The following is a 23916-nucleotide window of genomic DNA, read 5'->3' on the forward strand; positions in this document are numbered from 1 at the left end:
CAGTCGATGGACACTTGGACTGTTTCCATAATCTGGCTCTTGTGGATAATGCTGCTATAAACATTGGAGTGCGTATATCCCTTTGAATTAGTATTTTTGTATTTTGGGTAAAGACTTAGTAGTACAATTGCTGGATCATAGGGTAGTTCTATTTTTAACTTTTTGAGGAACCTCCACACTGTTTTCCAGCGGGGCTGCACCAGCTTGCATTCCACCAGCAGTGCAAGAGGGTTCCCCTTTCTTTATATCCTCACCAACACCTGTTGTTTCCTGTGTTGTTGATTTTAGCCTTTCTGACAGGTGTGAGGTGATACCTCATTGTAGTTTTGATTTGTATTTCCCTAATGATGAGTGATGTTGAGCATCTTTTCATGTGGGCCTACTACTTTTTAATAGTAAAAAGTAAGGGGCTTTTCTTTATTTTCACAATTGAATCAGTAGAAAATTGAATACTGTAAAACAACAGTAAAAATGTAAAACCTGAACTCTCCTGGTCTGTGCTCAACAGAATGACTGTGACTACTCTTTCTTTAAAAACAAAACAAAACAAACCCCCCCCCCAAAAAAAAACCCCTGAAAAACTGGCAAAAGGGGAGAAATGAGGAAACTGACTTAATTTCCAGATATTTTAGTTAATACACATTTTCTCACTGTCTCTTAACTGGCTGTTCTTCAGTATTTGCCCTTGTTCATTAAGGCTGCTGTGCTATGCCTAATGATCTTTCTTTGAGTGTTAGAAATTGTGTATAAAAAAGTTTAGAGGTTCTAGATGATGATATTTTCTTGTGCAAAGGGTTTACTTTTTCCTTTGCTGAGAAATAGAGTAGGGGCAGGTTGCTATAATCCTGTTAAAGACTGAACTGGTTCAGGTTGGGCTATAGTTTTTGTAGGACTCAATGTAATTCTTCCTAAGTTGTAACCCTTTAGAACTTTTAAGCAAGAGCTGAGTGTGTTTACTGGTATTTCTCCCTTGGTAGATCCTAAACTCTTATGTGTGTCTCTTCACAAGGCCAGTTTACCTCCCAGTTGGAGCCAGGGGGTCCATTTTTGACAATGCTTCGTCTGACTCTTTTTTGCTTTACTTTTAGGGGTAGCCCTCCAAGAGTTCCCACTGAGAGCTTGGGGATATTCACTGGGGCTTTTCCCGGTGTGGGTTCTAAATTTTAATTAATTTCTCCTCAGTATTATGGGCTATCTAAATATTCCCCCCTTGGTTTTCACTGGCTTTCTGCTTAGGTTTTTTTTTTTTATCCTTGTCACTTGCAGTTCAAGGATTTATCAAAGGTTTTGATGGAAAATTGCCCAAATATTAGGACAAGGTTCCTGGCCCTACCTTTCCACTAGATTCTGGCCCTTTAAAAGTCTGTTATTTTTGTTTCTCTAACCTCAAGAGATTTCCAAAAATGCTGCTGTATGGTTTTTTTGTTTGTTTTGGTTTGCTCCTTAATAGCAGCTTTCCATCTGTGCCCTTTGCCCAAATCCTTCTTCTCTTGCCCCGGGCCCAGAATTGGTAAATAAGCTGAGGGAAAAATGGCTGCAGTATTGGCTTACCTCTCCTCTGTTCCCCTTTTTCAGGACCTTGGTTCTTTAGGTCTTTGTTGCCTTAGCAATTCTTTGATGCCTCCAACCTTTTTTTTTTTTTCCTCTTGCATCAGACTACTCTGGTAGTTCTCAGTGGGAGTGTAGGTCTGTAGCAAGGTACTCCATTTTAGCCTGAAATGTTGTTACATATAACTAAATGTACTGTTGTGGTGGTATGGAGGACTGTTAATGTTATTCATGTGATTAGGCATTATTTGATAAGGTGCCGTTCCTGAATAGGATTTGGGAAAGATGGAACTTTTAAATAAAATTTAGCATAACAAGAAGAGGGGAGACAGAAGACAAGTAATGAATTGAGATGAACTAATAGCAGTTTGGCTGGAAGTATGAAGATTGGTCTTGAGGCACTGACATCGTGGACCTGGTCATTGTTTGGATTTAGGGTGATAGAGAAAATCATGTTGACTTATTTTCAGATGCTTAAACGTTAAGATCTTAGTGTTTAGAGGATACTTAGGAAAGTAGGAAGGACTTGGAAGGGGAAGCCCTTTTCTAAGTGGTTGTGACACATTTGGAAGAACTCCAGTTATGAAGTAGTTGAAGCATTGAGAATGCAAATATGAGATTTGTGAATCATTCGTTTTTTTCCCAACTAACTGTTGAATGCCTATGATGTAAGGCAGTGGATATCCATAGGCAAGACCTAAGGCCCCTCAAGGAACTTGTATCTAGTGGGAGAGTCAGAATTTAAGGAGATGATCACAGTAGTACTTAATTCTAATTGTGATAAGTACTACAGAATATAATTACAGGATTTTTTGAGAGCCATTAGCAACAAAGGTATAAGAGAAATAGTGCAAGTATTAAAATATTTTATGGAATAAGTGTTTTTTAGGGACAAATAGAAAGTATTGAGTTTTGCTTTGCATTATATGTATTGTTCTGATGTGGGAGAAAAAGGAACAGATGTCTAGCTTGGATAATAGATGAAGCCAAAAGGAAGGTTATGGATGCCTCCATCATAGCACTGATCACAATATGAATGCTTGTCTCTTTCTTAGACTAAGATTATTATAAAAAGGAACTTCCATTTATGGAGTTTCTGTTGTATGCCATTGACTGATATACCCACTTTATATACTTCATAGTTAATTCTCAGAATAAATTTCAAGATACATATTTTTATGTTCAACTTAATATATAAAATGTGTATGTAGCCAAGACTGGCTACATAACAGTCCTTGGGCGTTCTCTGTGAATGATGCTGCCTGGGATTGTGCTATGCAGCAGCCTGGTACGGCGCCTTTAATAAAGTTCCCTCAAATACTTGGGAGATAGTTTTTATTTGCTTCACCCTCAGTGTGTGACTGTCTCGTCATGGATAAAATTGGCCACATGCAAAATTAACCCATCCTGAGAGATAGTTTTGAAATCTGTTGCTTAAGATTTGTGAAAGATCAAAGTTTAATTATAGTGACTAGTATGCATGATTGAACTAGAATATAGCTGCTGTTACTGAATCATTTGTTTCATAGTCTTTACAAATGAGGAATGTGTTAGCAAAAGAGAAGTTGTTTGCGTGGATTGTCAGAAGCCAGAGAATAAGATTTTCTCAGTATTTATTCAGTGCTTTCTGGAGTAAGAAACTCTATCAATTTTATTTTTGTGATTTAATTCTTAAATCAGGTCTGGTATTGTTGGCATTGGGTTTCAGACCATCAGAGCTAACACTGAGGCTTGAATTATGCTATCCACATACTAGAATTGCTACCTTTTTTTTTTTTTAAAGATTTTATTTATTTATTTGACAGAGACACACACAGCGAGAGAGGGAACACAAGCAGGGGGAGTGGGAGAGGGAGAAGCAGGCTTCCCGCTAAGCAGGGAGCCCGATGCGGGGCTCGATCCCAGGACCCTGGGACCATGACCTGAGCCGAAGGCAGACGCTTAACGACTGAACCACCCAGGCGCCCCTAGAATTGCTACCTTTTGAGGCCTGCCTGAACAGCTGGCCAGCTTCTTAATTTAAAATATCTCTTAAAATGACACACACAATAATTCGCATGACAAATTGATTTGAATGGATTGTCAGAATCTTAATGATTTGTAGGCCATGTCTATATTTTCCTTATACTCTAAATAATCTTGTAGATTTTTTAGTGTAATGGTAAAATCCGATAATGAAAGAAAAATCTTTTTTTAAGGTAATCAAGACCTTGCTGTGTTTTTAAATTACATAACTGACATATCTAATCAATTCTATAGGATGAGGCACTATAAAAAATTAGGAAGGGGCGCCTGGGTGGCTCAGTCAGGTAAGCGTCTGCCTTGGGCTCAGGTCATGATCCTAGGGTCCTGGGATCAAGCCCCACCTCGGGCTCCCTGCTCAGCCAGAAGCCTGCTTCTCCCTCTCCCTCTTCCCCCCTCCCGCTTGTGATTCTCTCTCTCTCTGTCAAATAAAATCTAAAAAAAAAAGGAAAAAAATAGAAATATTTAGAATATGATTGAAATCTTTTTTCCTTTATTCACATACATTTTTTAATAGAAATGACATTGAGAATTAGTAACTGACCTTAAGTTTGATTGCTGTTGTTGTAATTTCTGTACTTGTTTCAACTTGTATAAAAACACACTAAAAACAGCTAGTGTCTGGAGGGTAAAAAGATGATAGTAAGACAGTCGGTGATTTTGGGTGTTAAACAGTTCACAAATGTAAGTGATACAAAAAGCTGTCTTGATAGGTTTCTGTTCACTTCTGCTTGTGTTGTTTTGCAGAATGGTTCATTAAAAGGATAAGAATTAGAGTCCTTGGGGTTTAACAGGATTTTCTGTTAAGAAACATTAAGACGTTAAGGACATTAAGAATGTCCTGGAGTTGAAAGCACTGATTACTTTTTGTTATAAGTAGGTTGATCTACATCCCACTTTACCTAGGATAATCCTAATATATGCCTTTTATCCTGGCCTCTTTCAGTCTCAAAAGTGTCTCAATTTGGAAGAAATGCAAAGTCATCTTAGTTATAAGATACCTTATGTTTATTTTAGTAATCACATGGCCCTAGGTAATTCAGAGATTAAATAGTTCTAACAGGGGAAGTGTGATCTGATGGTTCTATTCTTTTTTTAGGCAGCATATTTATCGGTTAGAGTGAGTAGAATTCAACTAGTTGGCCTTTTAAATTTGTCTAGGGAAAGAGCTGAGTTTTAGTAAATTTGTTTCGCTTTTGAAAGATTGTAAATATATATTAAGTTGGATTTTTAATTAAGTACCTTATTTTGGTAATAGACTTATTAATCCATTGATGGTGATATTTTCTATAATGCTCAATGCATTTTAAAGATCTGTATACCATATTGGGAGAAATGGAGATACTTGTTAAGAGGAAATTAATTCCAGTAACTAGACAAGAGCTTTAATTCTGGTTTATCAGCTGTGTGACCTTGGGCAGGTAATGTAACCTCTCTGAGCCACATTTTCTTTATTTTTCAAATGAAACTAATACTTAATAAGGGTTAAAAAGAAACACGTGTTATTTGATTCAAATAATGCCTTGTGTAAAGTAGGTATAAAGTTGAGCCACTAGTTCACCTAAAAATGTCAGACTATATATGAGTTTTACAGCTCTTAATTAGTGTTATGATTTAATTATAACCAGTAATGATAATTTTCATTGCATAATGCATAAGAACATAGATGTTAATAAGTATGGTTTTCATCCTAAATTACCTTTATCGTAGAGTGCTTTTTCCTCATATATATTCAAATCACTGAATAAGTGCAAATTATCTAATAGTGAAAAAATATGTTTTTCTAAATTGGTAATATGTTTATAGTATGTAATTTAAACAGTTTGCATTCAGTTGTTTAAAACTTGCATATGAATCAATAAATATGAACCAGTCTTGATAGCAGCTTCTCCATGATTATGTAACACATAGAGCATTGATACAATGCATAGAAGTTTAAAACTTTCATATTCCTTATTAAAAAAAGTTAATTTGATTAGGAAGCAAATATTTACATGAAAAGGAACAGTGTGGAAGGTGAAGTCCTTTTGAAGATTTATTTGAGAGAGAGCGTGTGCGGTTGTGCATGGATGCGCAAGTGTGGAGGAGGGGAGGTGCAGAGAGAGAGAGAGAGGGCAGAGAGAATCTCAAGTAGACTCCGAGCCCTTGGTGGGGCTCGATCTCACGACCCATAAGATCATGACCTGAGCTGAAACCAAGAGTTGGACGCTCAACCAACTGAGCCATCCAGGCACCCCTAGAAAGATGAAGTCCTTTTGGGCTGCAGATGATTTAGGAAGGTTCTTCTTAAAGGAGGTGGGTATTGGGATAAGCTTGGAAGGAATGTAGAGAGCCTTAAAAGGGAGGCAGTGGTGGAGGTAAGTTTGTAGTGATGGAAATGTGCAATTCATCTTTGGACTTTGGAGTATCAGTTGCTCACATAAGAGGATTAATATCAGGGCCAGACTGAGAGGTCTTGACTCCTAGACTAAGGATTCTCTATATGCAAGTGATGGGGACTCACTGACTATTTTTGAGCAAGGGGTTGATATGATTTGAAAAGTACTTAGGAAGATTGGGGTGCCTGGATGGCGCAGTCGTTTAAGCACCCGACTCTTGGTTATGGCTTAGGTTGTGATCTCAGAGTCTTGAGATCAAGCCCCGCATCGGCATTGGGCTCCGTGCTCAGCAGGGAGTCTGGGACTCTCTCCCTCTCCCTTTGCCCCTCCCACTCATGTTCTCGCTCTTTCTCTAAAATAAATAAATATTTAAAAAAATAAAAAGTACTTAGGAAGATTAATTTAGTCATGAAAGGCAGAATAGATTGACGTACAGAAGATACAAGAAGTAAAGACACCAATTAGGGAGATTGTTTTTTTGAAGTAGTTACTGCTTAAACCTGAGGGTGGTGGTAAAGATGGAATTGATGCTTTATTAAAACATGAAGGTCTTAGGGCGCCTGGGTGGCTCAGTCGTTAGGCGTCTACCTTCAGCTAGGGCCATGATCCCAGGGTCCTGGGATGGAGCTCCACATCGGGCTCCCTGCTCAGCGGGAAGGCTGCTTCTCCCTCTCCTACTCCCCCTGCTTGTGTTCCCTCTGTTGCTGTGTCTCTCTCTGTCAAATAAATAAAAAATATTTAAAAAACAAAAAACCATGAAGGTCTTTAGTCTGCCTTTTGATGTTATTGCTACATATATGCATCTAGATGTTTAAAGAAAAACTCTGTAACTTAAGCTGTTGGTCAAAATAAGTACTGTTATTTCAAGAGAAAGCAAATTTGTTTTGTCTCTGTACTGATACCATTCAGCTTTTAACAAAAACAGCGGAAACCTCTATGAAGCTTAAGTATTAGTATCCTTTTTCAAATGTTTTAAAAAATTTAACTCAAGCGTAGTGTCATTTTATTGTAAGCAGTAACTTATAAAGAAATGCAGCAAATGATAAATACAAAGTGCCAAAAATATATGTTCTTTAAATTTTTTATTTGTGTTTTTATATTTTCTTAGTCAATTTTAGAATATGCCAAAGTAATAACACCAAAACTTCTAAGTATAAATTTTAAATGTGATTTCATAACTTTTCAAAAATTTGACCTTTTCAGTGATTTTCCTAAATTTATTGTTTATATGAACTTATATTTTATTTAAATGAGCGAAACTGTTTATTCCATATTGTCTAAATTGAGATTCCCCAACTTTACAATAAAGCAGAACATTTGAAATATACTTTTTTTCAGAAAAATTGATTTTGATATTACTTGTAAGATTTTATCACTTTTTCCTCTCCTTTAATAATCTCTTCCATAGACCAAACACCAAGATATTCTTTCCTATTGTGGATAGAAATACATTGTATTAGTAAGGGTACAAGCTAAGCTGCCATTAACAAAGAGAACCCTAAATTCTCAGTGTTCCAAACAAGATAGAATTTTATTCATCTCTCATTTAACAGTTGAGAGGTAGGGAGATGGTCAAGAGTGAGTTGGTAGCTCTGTTCCACAAGGTCATCTAAGAACCCAAGTTTCTTTTGTTTCTCAGCCATCTACCCTGGCTGCATTGTTAAGTACATAGTTATTAGCCATATGTGGCTATTGACATCTGTATTTATATTGAAATTACATTAAAAATTCAGTGTCCATACCGGCTGTATTTTAAATTCTTCATAGCCACACGTGGCTGTGGTTACTGTTTTGGACAGTGCAGGTAGAAACCACCTCCATCATTGCAGAAGGTTATGTTGGTCAGAGCTGCTCTAAGAGTATTGTGCCTGTCTGCATGGTTTTTGCTAGCCCATAATGGCCTAAGTTCTAGTCTGTAGGTAGGGAAAATGAGAGGGGTACGGGATGAAAGCACAGGTTTGTTATAAATGATTCAAGAGTTGCACATACCCGAACTGCTTACAGTTCATTGACCAAGATTTACTGGTGATATCCTGACACCCTGGAAGGATTGTTAGCTGAGTGGAATGTACCCTAAAATTTGGTTTAGTTAGGGGTGCTGTGGAGGCAGGGATCCTATTACCAAAAGGAAGGAGGTGAGAATAGATAGCAGAGGATGTTTTGCAGTCTAGGTCAGATGTACTGAAGTGTTAATAAATACAATAAGGTTTCTTCCTGTCGCCTCTTCCTGTCCTATAAAGTAGACAGGGAGTCAGCATGGGTAAAATGTTTAATTTTAAACGACTATGCTGAGATTAACCTATAATTAAAAATTTTTTGCTACCTTATTTGAATTCTTAAAGTTCAGCAAAATTAACATTATGATCATTTTGACTGCAAGGCCATATTTTGTGCATGACATTGTTTATCTCTAAGGTATTATCTCTGTCTTAAACTTTGTGGGAAGATGATGATTTTTTTGTTTGATTGTGTAAAGAAAGACTAGAACTTTTGTTTATTTCTATCTTATTTTATAGATGTCCAATAATTTCTAATAATTTTGATGCTGAGCAGCAGTGTGAAGTATGAAAAGTATTAGGTGGTGATGTAGTTGTTCCTTCTCTCTCGCCACCCCTTCTCGCTTTCTGTGTGTATATTTATCATGATTGTGAACTACTTAGGGCAAATGATGAAGAGCAGCAGTCTTTTTTCACACCATTTCGTATCCCTGCTCTGACTCTTTTAGACAGACACTCTGAAATGTTCATGTTTACAACTTCCATATTTCTAAATAATATTCCTTTTTCAATGTAACTTGATTTATCAGTGTTAGAAATTCCATACTGATTAGCTAATATAATAAAAACGGATTCGACTCATATGCCACCTTTTCTCTCCCTTCTTCACTATTCTTCTTCTATTTGCTTTAAAATTTCGTAAACTTCCATCATGTCCCTTCAATTAAAGATGTTATCTCTTACTCTCAAATTAGCAATTACATATTTTAGTGTTCCTAATCTTCCTCCCTCATATCTTTTCCCTTCTCTCAATTTTTGTCATCTCTACTTTTTAAATTGCCGTGGTCAAATATATTTACATTAGTTTCTGTAGCTATAATTAAGTCTTTTAGCTTTTGTCTATTGCTGGGTTCTAAAAATTGTAATTAGTAAGCCGTTAAATTTTTAATGACTACATAAATACTTTTCACTGAAAAGCTAATGGTAGAGCAATTACAGTTTTCGTCATAGCTTTATTGTTTATAACTTAGTTTAAAATTCCTTCATCCCTTTTGGTTTCTTTTTTTTTTTTTTCCTCTTAATTGTGTCTTGTATATAGGTCATACCCTCTAGTCTACATATTCTACATACTTTTCTTTTTTGGCCAGTTTCTTCCTCCTGGAGCCTTCTTTCTTCCTCTTCTAATCTGTTTTGTCAGCCAGTGCTTTACTAACCACTTTTCATTTTTATAGTATCTGTTGGAAATTTCTTTTGTTGATGTTTATTCCTTCTTGTTCTTTTTGTTAGCTGTGGGTTTATTTATAACTTTTAAAAATTGCTTTGTTTTTGTTTTGGTGATTCGAGGATATAAATGCATGGGCTCATCTCAATATCTTGAATCTGAACTGTCGATGTTTTCAGAGTCAGATGCCCATATATCTGAACCTTAGAGTCCTATTGATGACACATGTGATAAAGTCTCATGTTCTAAATTTTTGGGGGAAGACGGATTTGAGATGTTTACACATACAGCTGTAAGAAAATAATTATATAAAGTTATTGATATTCTAATGTAAATGTTTTTTCTAGAATAATTTTACTTTCATTTGTTTTCTAAGACTCTAGACTTTTCATAGTTTCTGATACAAATTTCTTCTGTTGATAAAGATTGTTTTGTTTTGGGCGCCTGGGTGGCTCAGATGGTTAAGCATCTGCCTCTGGCTCAGGTCATGATCTCCAGGTCCTGGGATTGAGCCCCGCATCGGGCTCCCAGCTCAGCGGGGAGTCTGCTTCTCCTTCTCCCTCTGCCTCTCCCCCTGCTTGTACTCTCTCTCTCTCTCTCTCTCTCTCGCTCTCAAATAAATAAATAAATCTTAAAAAAAGATTGTTTTGTTTTACTTTTTGATTCTACTATTGAAGATATGTATCTTCTTCAGATTTAGATCTGTTTTTCATTACAGCAGTGTTCCATAGCTATTGCCCAGCATTTCTTGAAATTGACCCATTTTACCATTATATCTGGCCAGTGACTAAATGGCATATAGTAATGTTAAAAAAAATGTTTTCTAGGTTAGGAAGCTAATGTTAGTTCTGAACTCTAATGGGTCTCACCATCAGTCCGGGTGATAAGTTGTACAATACTCTTAGGCTACTTTTTATCTTTACAAGAGAATAGTATTGTAAAAATGTCAAAAAATATCCACATGCCCAGTTCGCTAGTAAATATACTGCTGAATTTGAACCTTTTTGGCAGTAGCTTATGCTACTCAGGGGACCATATTTTTACAAAATGATATATTTCAAAGGGTATTGGTTTGCGTTGTAGAAAATTCATGCATTTAGAGCAACTTAAAGCCAAAAACAATTGTGCTGTGCTATAGGTTTAAAATATTAGTCATCTTGAATACGTGTCCAGGTTAAATGTCAGAAGCTATATATTGCCTGGAAAGAAAATTTATTGTTAGCAGATTAGACTGTACCTGTGCTTATATAACATTTTCCTTGGAGGATCAATTGAGTATATGAATTAATATCAGCCAGACTTTTGTACACTAACATTATTGATAATAAAGGAGAAGTTCATTGAAGAGAAAAACAAATAAAGGAAGCATAAAAGTCTCATACTGTATGAAACTACAGAAATGGATCAAAGAGTTTGACAGGAAGTTTAATGTGTACATAAGTAGAGGCTGACAGCAACATGCTGTGTGTGCCAAAGGTTCCAGTGATGGAAAACCGAAACATAGTGCTCACTGACCACAGCATGAGCCTTGACACACATTGTAAATAATCCAGAGATCTATGACTGCATTAAGCACCAGGCTGGTGTATTAACGGCGGTAAATCTATAGCTGCATAAAGGGCTGGCATGCAGAAATTCCTCTGATTAATTTTTGTAATGGATTCATAGGAATACAGCAAATATTTTCATTTTGAATCCTACCATCCTCCAACTTCCCCTCCCCCACCTTTGCCCTCCCTAGTATGATCATTTTTTATTTCCTTCTATTCACCAGACTTGTATATGTGGATACTTGTCTCAGTACCATCAAGTTAAAAGCTGAAGATGCTTCTGGTAGAAAGCATCTAATTACTCTCAAGTTGAAGGCAAAGGTATGTGCTTCATTAAACTGTTATTATGGTCAGGAAATACTTTGTGAAATGAACTCTGAATGTTTTCAATGTAGGGTAGTAGCTTCTAAAAAGATATCTGGTACTTTAAAAAATTTATTTTGGGAAGCTCAAAAAATTTACCCACTAGGTTTCCAAAAGCCTAGACATAATTTTGTGTTGCTCTTTTACTGCAAATTTGCTCAAAATACAGACCTCATAATAAAGAAACATTACAAATAAGATTGGGCAGTCTCAAAGTACCTTGAACAAAGAAAAAATTTGAAAGTTTCCGCTATCCCAAGTAAAGTTTCACTAAAGTCTCTTGTCTTCAACTCTTATTATGAATTACATTTGTAGTTCTTATTTCTGAGCACCAACCCACTCGCCAAACACATCCATATGTATACCTTTTTATTCCTTGTTTTGGCTGAAATTTTACTTCTGTATTTTAAGAATTTGCAAAGGTTATACCTCCATTTATAGATTCTTTACAGGCTAGTGATCTATAATTACTAATTTTATTGGCACGAAACATAGCTGTTTCATCTTTATGTTTTAGTTCTAGGTTGTGAATTTTGAGAAATAAGTAGAATAAGCAAGTTCAGCGTATTAATCATTTATTTAGTAATCACTAGGGACACATTAGAACTTGAGAAAACCAGGACATTTAACTTTTTTTTATTGTTCCTAGGAGTCATCAATCAACTCTGTTTCAGAAGATTATAGTGATGAAAAGATTAGTTGTGTTTGTCCGTTTTAAAAATGTGTCTGGCATTTAAGCTTTCCATGAGAGAAAATTAATATATAAAGCTGAACTGGGTGACACAGAAAAGTTGGTATCTTATAGTGCCTCTTTATCAGACAAGTTGAGAAATGACTCATTCTCTCTTTTTCTCACAGAATATTCAGGTATAGTTTTAAGATTCATGTGTGATAAGTGTTGAAAATATTAGTGGGATAGAAATCTTATTTGTAAAAGAAGTTACATGGAGACTTTTGTCAAAATGAAAAAATTTTTATTTTTTAAATTTTAAAGGTGAGCTTTTTTTTTCCTTCCCTTAAGATCAGGGAGAAATCTTCCTTTATTCTTCCAAAGATCACAAGGGTTCTGTCAGTTACTTCAAAGTTTTAATTGCTTGTATTTTGTACTTTGTACATTGATAAAAATTGCTTTGCTGTTGTGAAGACCAAAATGAAAAATTTTAAATGCATCCTGTCCTGACTCTGGGTGGTGGTGGTGGTTTTTTAAATAGCCTTATATTTACAAGCTTTTACTAAGGATATTCTGTCAAGAACAAGATTTTATTATTCCAGTTAATGATATTAGTGGTAGTATCAGGAGGAAGGTTGTAGCTGCTAGTATGGCCCATCCTTTTTACTTTTTCTTACACCTTTTCAGGGTAGATAAGGTGACACTTAATATTTCTGTGAAGAATGTTTTCAAGTTTTTGTAGCATTGATAGCTGTGAAACACTATTATGGATTCCCTGGCAAGAGAAAAGAGAAGGCTTTATTTAAATCTGGAAGGAATTAAGAAAAAAAAATCTGTATCAAAAAAAAAAGAGTGGAAATGAATGAATCTATGTTGGTATCATTTATTAGAGTTTTTAATTGTCCATTTAGTTCAGTTTTCATAGACCAAAGTTGTATTTTAGATGTGGTAATTTATTTCTTTAGGAATATTTGGGTCTAGGATTGTCAGTTAAAAACAGTGATAGCTGAAGCTATATGTTAAGAATATATAGTGCAAAATCACAATTAAAACAATTTTAAAAGTCAAGCTGATTTTTTTTAAACCTTAATGCAGACTTACTTTTATAAATATACAAACCTTTATTTCTTTTACTTGATATTTTTTGATACATAGTAAAGGAACACATTTGTTTCATTTTTTTTCTCTTGAACACCTGTTCTCCCAATTCTGCCGTTCCCCCTCATCTGCCATTCCCCCTCACTGTGTTCAGCCCTCAAAGAAAACAATACCAATTTTAATTAAACACTCTTTATTAAAAGTGAATATATAAGTCAAAAAGAAATATAAGGGAAATAGTTGAATTTTGTCATTTTTGTAGGTGTATTTCTATGCAATATTTACAATACATGCTGAACTATAGTTTGGAACTATTATCTTTTCTTTAAAAAAGAAGTAGACCAGGGCTTCTTCAGCTTTGGCGAAGATCAGAACTACTTGAAAAATGCAGATGTGTTTCAGAAGCTGGGCACTCTGTGTCTGCTGGCCATTTTTGTAATTTGCTACAGTTTGTATGTGTTTACTTCAAGGAAGCCTTACTGCTTAGATGGTCCAATCACAGAAGGGATTGGGTTAAAAATTTTCTTAGAACAATATGCTATACAATCTAAAAAATATCATATATATATATGTGTGTGTGTGTGTATGATGAAAATATTTACTTAATATTATATAATAATTGTATTCTTTTGTAGTTATTGGTTTGATGGTTTTTTTCCGGTGAGATTTGAAAAAACTGTTATGTTCATTAAAAATAAGCATTACTTATTTTTCAATTAATATTCCTTTATGTGGAGCTTTTATTGTTGTCAGTTAGACTGCTGAAGTAAAACTTGGCAATTAGTCTCTGGTTTTTATATACCTATACAACTTACTATTGAAAACCACCTGAATTTTGATAGCTATTTGACAGTATTTCATTTAGTTATCTATATTGTAGTTTTACAATACAAACGATTCTGAAATATCTAGGATGCTGCTTCATAATTCATGTTTAATCATCCAGAAGTGTATCAGTTTGTTTTTTAGGATCTATACAGTTATGTAAAGTTTATGGTATAAACAAAATTGATCTTGAACATGAATATAATTAACATACATATTTGCATTTAACTCACAATAGATATATAATAAAGCCACCTATATAGATCAATTAATTTATTATATATATACTTGTATGTCTGTATAATTGCACATAAAATATATTTGAAGATGTCATCTCAGAAATTATGTGACTCATATATAAATGGAATCATACAAAGTTTATTATAATCTGCTTTTTTGTTTAACTATTTATAGGTCTCTCTAACAGTATATATGTACTATTCACTATATTGAGTCCTATTTTAATGTAGGAGATCATATTCTCTTTTAAAATAATGTGCTGTATGTACTAAATGACTTCCAAAGTCACAGGTATTTTACTTTGGTTCATCTAAATATAGTAAACATCTTATTAACTTCATACTCTTACCTAGATTGATAATTTAAGTTGATATTGTTCATTGTCAACATGAGTAGGAGATTAAAAAAAAAAAACAAACTCAAAATGAAGTAAATATTCCATTTTTGACCACGGAGGTTTCAAGTGTGCATTATAATTTTTATAGAATCTTAACATGTTAAAGGGGAAAGACTTGATAACACTTTTAATTGAGTTCCATTGATTTTATATATCAAACAGCCAGTGAAATGAAATGACTTGTACAAGAACACACAGGTTAGCAGAACTGGAAACGAGAGAAAGTTAAGGTCTCTGTCTGCACTTATTTTGAGATAATCTTTTCTTTAAAAAAGAAGTAGACCAGTACTTCATCATCAGATGATGAAGTACATCATCTGATATTTTGAGTTTAATAGAGCTTCCTCCTAAATCTCAGCTTGACCTTTTTCTTTTTTCTTTTTTCTTTTTCTCCAAATTAGAGCCTTATTATATTTTTATATAATTTCCTGTATATTTGCCTTTGTGTTACCAGTTCTGCGTAGCCAGATAACCATCAGAGTATAGGTTGATAAGTTTCTTTTTAGCAAACTACTTACTATAACTAAATGTTAATTCTTTTCAAAACATTGACTTCAGATGGGCTGATGTTTGCTAAATACTATAGTGATAATTTTTGGAACCCATTTGCTTATTCAGCGAAGTAGTGAAAAAGAAGAGTCTGAAGAAAGTGAAAGTCTAAAACTTACTTTAAACATTTTGTCAAATGAGAGCTAGGAGTTTTCCCAAAACTAATTTTCTTTTAGTAAATTTTGCTTTTTAATGAAAAGAAATGAGTATTCTTTAATTACATGTGACTTTCAAGAATCCAGATTGGATTTTACAGAAGTCATGTAGTATAATTCTCTAATAACAAAATTGATTTTAAGAAAAACTGCCTTTTGTCTTTCTTAACTTAGACACCTAATTTGTCCTTAATGACTGTCACTTTTTGTATGAAGCTATTGAATTAATTTTCTTTTTATCGACAATGAAAAGGTTTTTCTTAAAACTATTACTTTTATTTTTCCTTAATAACCAGAAGGCATTTCATTCTTTTTATTTATTATATTCTTGCTAAGTGTAATTGCTTTATTGTGGAAAATACTTCTTTTAACTGATTTATACTTTTTTGTACACTTCTTGGTTCTTTTAACAGATACTGCCTTTTTAAATAGTGACGGAGATGGAGATTAAATTTTAGGTTGAAAGGAAATTAAATATCAATTAAATATCAGTTTGATCTATCATTTTAAAGATAAAGAAACTGAGATCCTGTGTGGTTCACCCCTCAGTTTACAATTAGCAGCTAACCTGACACTGACTGAATTAATTCATTATTCTTTACTCAAAACCTATTGCTTTGGCACCCCAAATCACCAAACTTTGTACCTCCTGAGCATAAGTTGACTATTATTTAGCTGACATTTTCTATAATAGTAGAATCAAAATATTTATATATAATACATGTGCATTGATAATAAAAGTTTTCCTATTCAGTTTTCTAAAATACTTCATGTGAAATTGTCACGCAGAAGCAAAAATGACCTAATTTTATGCTTTTTCATAGTACCCTGCAGAATCACCAGATTGTTTTGTGGATTTTCCTGTTTCATTTTCTGTTTCCTGGACACCACAGGTAAGTTCTTAAATTTATTTTAAGTAGCTAAAAAGCATGTTCTATTATGAGAATAGGTTATAGATTATAGCCAATATAGCCATTATAGTTTTAAAGCGATTTTTTTGTTGTTGTTGTTGTAAGCATTTATTTATAAACAGAAATTTCAGAGTGCTTTTTCTTCCCCCATATTTCCTAGTAGTTAATGTCCACTTTCTCCCTCCCCTCCCACATAAACACACCATCCAGTCTTTATATGTTTATGCCTCATATTAGATAAATATGAAGGTCTATTGACAGAAATTTTCCTTTGAATTTAAATCGTAAAGAACTCTACAAAGCAGTGAACAGTAAGTGGAAAGTTGGGTGAATTTTTTAGATTGCTAAAGGTTAATATTGATGTCATAATATCAGAGAATCTTTTTCAGAGAAGAATGAGTGATGGCTGAAAATACAAATCATTTCCACTCAGTTTTTATTGTTTAAAAGTGGTTGTCCATAATTCATCCTTCAGCATAGACTACATTTTTGTATGGGCTTTGGGACATTTGTACTTGTGTAAAGAATATAAGAGATTCTTTTTCCTGCCTCTGTCATTTTAATTTCTCAAAAGTTGATGTCTAACAAGAAGATGAAATTAGAAGTACACTGTAAATGGTAATATTATGTAGATATAAGGTTCTCAATAGTACGAACATTGACATTACGTGTGTGTGATTTTTTGAAGATATGACAGAGTGGTGGTTAGATTCCGAGAACAATCTAAGGATGACCGGCTTGGTCCTTCTTTCACCAAGTAAATTGTGGCAGTTGGTAGCAAAATGGAGAGAACATTTCTGTTCTCATCCAAAGAGGGGGAAAAGAATTCCTACTGACATCTTACAGATACTCTCTAGAGGCTACCTGTATTTTTGTTATGAAATTTTGATGGGGTCAAGGGAAAATTTATGCCTAATTTTTTAAGTATATACACACAGTAATTGTATATGAAGTTAGTTTTTAAAAACACCTAATAGGATTTAAATAGTGTTGTGTAGGTTCAGATGTCACTTTAATTATGCATATATATTAAAAATTATTTTTCGTATTTTTTTCCTTTAAAAACAACAGTCCCTCCTTTCAATGGAAACTGAGAAAACACAGCAAAATAAAAGAGAGGAAGAACCCTGTAATTTGCTTTTGGTATTCTGATATAGGTTATAAATACCTAAGAAACAGTGTGTTCATTTTTTATTTTAAAAAAGAAACTTCTCCTCTTTTTTAAATATACATTTTCTATTTGGCTTTCCTCTTTTTAAAATATTTTCCTCTTTTTTAAACATAAATTTCCTACTTGGCTCTGTAAACTTTGTTTATATTTTATGTGAGATTATGAGATAACACTGTACCTGGATTGTATTCTTTCCAGATATGCTGTCTCTAGATTACATTCTAATATGTATCAAAATCCCAAGTCGAAGACTATATTTTTGATGAATTTGTAGTGTTTTTAATGTAGATAACCATACAAGTTTTTCCCAGTCTTAAATCTGTGTAAAAGTTTGCATCTTCACAAAAAGACTGTTTAGCACTTACCTTATCCTATCATTTAGCAAAATTATTTTGTGATTTCAACACACTGGAAAATCTTTGCGGATAATTTCTTTCAAATTTTCTATCCCTATTTAACAGCAGCTCAATGCCTTGCACATTTAAGCATGGGATGAGTTTTAGATTTAGTTAGGTCATACAGCAAGTTTTCTGTTTTGTACTAGCTCCAAGAATGAATTAGTAGTAACTGGAATGTTACAATCTTTTTTTAATTAAAGAATATACTAAGATCCTTAGTAAAGCACAGAAAAATTTGGATACCTTTATATCCACAACTCAGATTTGACAGATGTTAATTTTTTGTCACATTCGTTTCATTTCTAGCTCTTACTTCTGTCTCTCTCTTAGGAGTAAAATGTTCTAGGAACAACTAAGACCTTATTCCTCTTTTCCCTTTCTTTCCTTCTCTCCCTTTCTGGAGGTAACCACCTCCCTGAAATTGATGCATGTGCTATCCATGCATATTTCTTGCTACATTTGTTCATGCCATATTCTGTAGTATTGGCTGTCTGAATTTTTTTATACAGCATTGCTTCTGAGATTTAACTATGATCTTTGCATGTTTAGTACATTAAATGCTTTAAATAGTTCCATTATATGAATCCATCAGTTAATTTATTCGTTGCACTACTGATAAGGTTGTTCACAATTTCTTAAGTTGTGCTCTAGTGAACATCCTTACATTTTCTTGTACACATATGAGACTCTTAGTGTGGCTTATGCAGAGAGAAAATGTTGGATTGAAGGGAATGTACCTCTTCGAGATTACTAAATATTGCCAAATTGCCTTCTCAAATTGGTTGTATAAATTTATACCCCTACCCAGCAATGCATGTAATATCTACTTCTCCAAATCCTTTTCCAGGTCTTACTTAGCCTGACCTTAATTCTTAACAAGAATTGAAATCATTTTTATTGTGTTTATAATCTTTGCTTATTTAAAATTTTTTCTCTTATTGTAAACATTCCTTTTTAATTTGGATACCGATGGTTGGTTATATGGGATGTATCTTCTCTCTGTGGAGTACTTTTTACCTTTGTATGTAACCTATTTTGTCAGTCAGAAGTTTAACTTTCAGTGTTGTCCCATTTATCAGTCTCGTCCTTGTGATTTCTGCTTTTTGTGTCTTGCATGGGAAAATCTTTCATATCTTGTTCTGAAAAGATAGTTTCCTATCATCCTAAAAGTTAGTATGGTTTTTCTTCGTATTTAAGTAGGAGATAGGAATCTTATTTACACTTGTGTATTTTATATATGCTTGTAGTATTTGGATGTGTCTTCATTTGTTTAGATCTGGAGGTGATTTCAGTTTTTCTTTTATATTTGCTATTAAAATTTAGAAATTTTTCAAAATATTTATTTATTATTTTAGAGTCTAGCAGTACGTCATAAGCATTTTGGTGATACTACCAGTGGTTTGAGCTCTCAAGTCTTTTAGACGTGATAAGAGTATTGGCAATATTAGTTTATGTTTTAAAAGTAAGCAATATCAGACTACTTTTCCGTCTATGATCTTTTTTCATTGATTTGTTGGAAATAATTCTGCTTGTGAGAGTTATTTTTTCTTAACAATTTTTAAACAGTTGTGGTTCTTAAGCAAAATAAATGTAGTCTAACAGCAAACTTATATTTAAGAGATTGTACATAGGTTCCAGACAATTGATTAAAAAAATAATCCTTGTCTGTTTTTGTTTTGTACATTTTCTCTTTGGAGTCAGTGTTTCTGGACTTCAGACTTGGAAGATCTTTATTTTCCTTTCTTTTTGTGAAATAATAGGCATGGCTTTGTGGCATCCATATTAAAAATGGGTAATTTTCCTTATGGTCCCTGTCTTCCTGCTGCGTTGATAATGTTTTGATGTATTTTTCTTTTGCTCTGATGAGAGGTCTGCTGCTGCTGCTCTGACATGTTCATTTGGATGAGTAATTATAACTTGCACAATGTCAAGCTGAAGATGGTAGGGTTTTGTGCGTCATGACAAGCCTAGTAGCCAGTGCAGGTGTCTCACAGCAGGATCAGCAACAGCCAGTGTATTCTGGCTCAGAGGAGGCGTTCAGAGTGGTAAGAAATCAGCACCAAGGGCAGGGCTGCCGCTACTACTGCCGCCGTGATCTGTGCCAAAGAAACACAAAGTGCTTCTCAAAGACAAGCGACTGCATACCTCTTTTCAGATATTTACTTTGCTTACCCGATAAATTTTCTTTTATAGATTTAGCATAGAATATAAGAGCATGTCATTTTTAGCTTAGTCTACTTTCTAGCATCACAGATGCTCCATGTGTCTTTAACAACCTGCTGCCTCTTGGACTTTTACATGCAGGGCATGTATGTGAATTTTGTTGACTAATGACACCATAGAATGCTCTAATGTACGATTTTAAGTGCGCTGATATTGGGGTCTGTAAGAACAAAACTCATTTTCTCTAGCTCACTGACCAACCCAAAATAGGTGTTAATTGGGGTGCCTGGGTGGTGCATTCGGTTAAGTGTCTGACTCTTGGCTTCGGCTCAGCTCATGATCTCAGGGTCTTGGGATCGAGCCCCATGTCAGGCTCTGCGCCCAGCTCGCACTTGCTTAGGACTCGCTCTGCCCCTCCCCACCTCACTTGCATTCTCTCTCTTTCTCTCTCTCTCTCTCTCTCAAATAAATGAATAAATAAATCTTTAAAAAAAAAAAAGGCAGTTCTACCTATAAATGTGCCATTAAGTGCAGGCTTGGTGAAGTATCCTTGCCATGGCAGTTGGAATTTTCAGATTTGGTATGGTATAATAAACAGTGGTCTTTATATTTTTTATCATGGAAATCTCATATTCTTAGAATGCCATGAATGCAAGAATAGCAAAACTAATGATGAAGCCTCTGGCTGATAAGCTGATGGTGAATGAAGAATTTGTCATTAAAGGAAACAGTCCTATTACATAGCAGGGAGCACGATCCATTAGTTAGAGCGGCAGACTAGCAGTTGGGTATCCTAGGTTCTGTTTACAGTTCAGTCATTGACTTAATTGTTTAATTTCAAACAAGTCATGTGACTGCCCTTTGCCTCAGTTCATATGTATATGGAAATAATGAACTTTTTCTTTTTCACAGAGATTCTAAGAAAAAGAAATTCGATTTAAAATAAACAGTGTTGGGGGAAGAACCCTCACAATCCACTCTAAGGATCCTGTGGAACTTTCTTTTTTGACCCATTACTAGATTATCTTTCTTTCCATTTTTCTCTTTGCTGTCTTTGTTGGAGAACTCCTAATACTGGATTTTTGTTCACTCTTAAATTGGTCAAGTAAATACGCTTTTTGCCTTCTTGGCAGTTTTATTGTTGCCCTAGTGGTATGTTTAAAGAGACATCAAAAGGACCAAAACAAAGAAACTTAATTCATTATTGAGATCATGTGATACGGTAGAAGAAGTATCAATGTGATCTGTTGGACTCAGTAACTTATTAACTACCTTTTTTTTTTTTTTCCCAATAACTTATTTTAAAAGTACCCTGCACTGATTCTTTAAAAAAAAAAGAGAGAGAGAGAAAGTAAATACGAATGAACAAAATTAAGAAAATATAAAATCACCTTTAATGCCTTCATTTAGAATGGTATTCTCACTGGATAATAGCTTTGAAACTAGGCTAGTCACTTCAAATATTTCAGTTTTTAAAACATCATTGGTAATGTTGTGCATTTATTCCAGGTATTAGAATCATTTAGTTTTTAGTTATATTTAGGTTTACATTTATCCATCAAATTAAGAACTATTGTGTTCACAATCTAGGAACTGGTTATGTCTGCATTTATTTAGGTCCCTCTGTTAAGTAGCACTGGTTTCTTAATCTACATTTTGCATATTTTTGTTGAATTTATTCCTAAGTATTTAAAAAAATTTTTTTTGCTACTGTGAATGCTTTTTTAAAAAAATCATTTTTACCTGAGAATATGGGCAAGCTATTTTCATTTTCTTTTTCTTTTTAAAGTTTTTACTTTTATTAAAGTTACGTAAGAACATGGATTAAAGAGTTAGGTTACAGGGTTTTTTTGTTGGTGCTGTTTTCTTTTTAGACCAAAGAGCATTTCCTAGCCTCCTTCCCACCTTTTTCTCCTTCTGCAGGGTCAACGACTTTTGATTGTTAGCTGATCCTTTTGGTGCTCTAATATTATTTATATTATTGCATGTTCTTGTAATTATACTGCTTTTTGTTTGCTTGGTTTAGGCATTATCTGTTAACTTTCCCCTATAGATGGGTTTGCTGCTTCTTTTACCTGCTCCCACTCCACACACATATATACTTCTTATCTTCCTGTTTTTCCCCAAATAGTTATCTTCCATTTTCATTTAATTTTTAATTTTTTTATACGGAATACTTCATGAATTTGTGTGTCATCCTTGCACAGGGGCCATGCTAATCTTCTCTGTCTTGTTCCAGTTTTAGTATATGTGCTGCTGTAGCGAGCACCCAAACAGTTATCCTTTAATTTTGATTATATCAGTACTCAGTGTTCACATTATGAACATGTGTACATGCTATGCAGAGATAAGCCATGTGGTTAACTATTATTTTTCCTTTGTTACCTGGTTTTTGTTATTCCTAGAGTTAACAATTATCTTACTTTTTCATTTCTGAAACTCATTCAACCCCCAGTTTTCCATCACTTGGCTATATCTCTTCTTAGCCATCTATATTAGGTTTTTGTTGACTTTATTTCGAGGGAATTTCATGAGATTTACCTAATAACCTTCCTGTTGAATTTTTTTTTTTTACTTTTGTCATGTTAATTTCTGAGAGTTTACTTCATGGGTGTATATTCTTTTTTTCCCTAGAGATATACTGTTTTTCTCCTCTAAGTAGTTTTTCCTTGAGTTGCTCTTTTTCTGTGCTTATAATCTTTGGTCATCTGCTCATGATTAAACGTCAGATATAAAAAGCTCTTTGGAAAAAAAAATTAAAAAAATAAGCTGTTTGGAAGCTCTGAGTGCATGCGTGGGGCTTGTCAACTTTATTGTAGAGTCATCTGACTAGATCTCGTAATGAGGAATGCCTAATGTCAATACCTTTAGGTCTTTTTGGAATGATTGATTGGTTGGTCAGATTTCTTGGAGAAGACTCTTCCAGCATTCTGCTTCTGAGCAAGCAGAAGACATTCCTCTGAGGTATTAAGTTGACCAAGGCTGGTGGACAGGAAACCACAGCCTGAATTAGTAAGCACTTAACCTGATGCCATCTTCTACTGATAGGGCTGAATATCACGTAGCTGTTAAAGAGACATGCTTATAGGGTAAACCTCCATTATCACAGAACAGGTAATGACAGTGGATTTGGAGCTAAGAGGCAAAAAATGATATCCTAGTTAATCACTTGTTTTTTTCAGACTTTTTAATTTTGGCCATTCTTAGTTGTGTATAGTGGTCATTTTGTCCCCCTTCAGTTTTGTTTGTTGCTGATGTATATCTTTTTTTTTTTTTTTTAAAGGTTTTATTTATTTGACAGAGAGAGACACAGTGAGAGAGGGAACACAAGCAGGGGAGTGGGAGAAGGAGAAGCAGGCTTCCTGCAGAGCAGGCAGGGAGCCCGATGTGGGGCTCGATCCCAGGACCCCGGGATCATGACCTGAGCTGAAGGCAGACGCTTAACGACTGAGCCACCCAGGCGCCCCTACAAATCTATTTTTTTAAATGATTTTCTGTCTAGTAGCCTTGCTAAACTCTTAGCTAATGATTTATCAGTAAATTCGTTTGGATTTTTTCTGTGAACATAATCCTGTCTTTTGTAATGACAGTTTCATTTCCTCTATTCCCATCTTTATACCCCCCCTTACTGCTCTGGGTAGGCTTTCTAATACAATGTGAAATATAAATAGTAAACACTAATATTCTTGTCTTGTTCCAGATCTCAAAAAAAAAAAAAATTTAAAGTTTTTGTTATTAGGTAGATTTTTGTCTATATATTTCTTGTACTAAAGTCCTTTAACAATTATTAATGGAATTTATTGCTATTTCTAGTTTGCTAAGAGTTTTGTTATGAACGAAAGTTGAATTTTGTCAAATATATTCTTTCTATATATTAAGAAAGTTAAATTGTTTTCTCCTTTAGTCTGTAAATGTGGTGAATTGATCATTTGATTTCCTAATGTTAAGCTAGTCCTTTGTTCTTAAAATACATTCAGGTTATGGTGTATTTTATATTTATCTATTGCTCACACACATGTGATCTCCAGTGTCTATTGTTT

The 23916-nt window shown here is 34.2% G+C and overlaps 1 protein-coding gene and 1 non-coding gene across 9 annotated transcripts in view; one reads left to right on the forward strand and one right to left on the reverse strand.

Annotated features, from left to right (window-relative positions):
• Window positions 1-23916, forward strand: part of FANCL (FA complementation group L) — an 88057-nt gene that overhangs the window by 29028 nt on the left and 35113 nt on the right. For 6 of the 8 annotated variants that reach the window (XR_013441806.1, XR_013441807.1, XM_078056533.1 and 3 more), the window contains exons 6-7: window positions 11161-11257; window positions 16058-16126. Coding sequence is in view for 6 of the 8 variants with exons in the window: in XM_078056533.1 (XP_077912659.1) it covers window positions 11161-11257; window positions 16058-16126 (166 nt within the window). In the remaining 2 variants the exon portion in view is untranslated. The remainder of the gene's footprint in view (window positions 1-11160; window positions 11258-16057; window positions 16127-23916) is intronic. The other 2 variants (XM_036117103.2, XM_078056536.1) reach the window with 1 other exon arrangement.
• Window positions 22039-22145, reverse strand: LOC118551355 (U6 spliceosomal RNA). The gene has a single exon (XR_004925025.2). It is a non-coding gene; the product is annotated as a U6 spliceosomal RNA (small nuclear RNA).

The sequence above is a fragment of the Halichoerus grypus genome, chromosome 10, assembly GCF_964656455.1.
Source record: "Halichoerus grypus chromosome 10, mHalGry1.hap1.1, whole genome shotgun sequence".
Classification (NCBI taxonomy): domain Eukaryota; kingdom Metazoa; phylum Chordata; class Mammalia; order Carnivora; family Phocidae; genus Halichoerus; species Halichoerus grypus.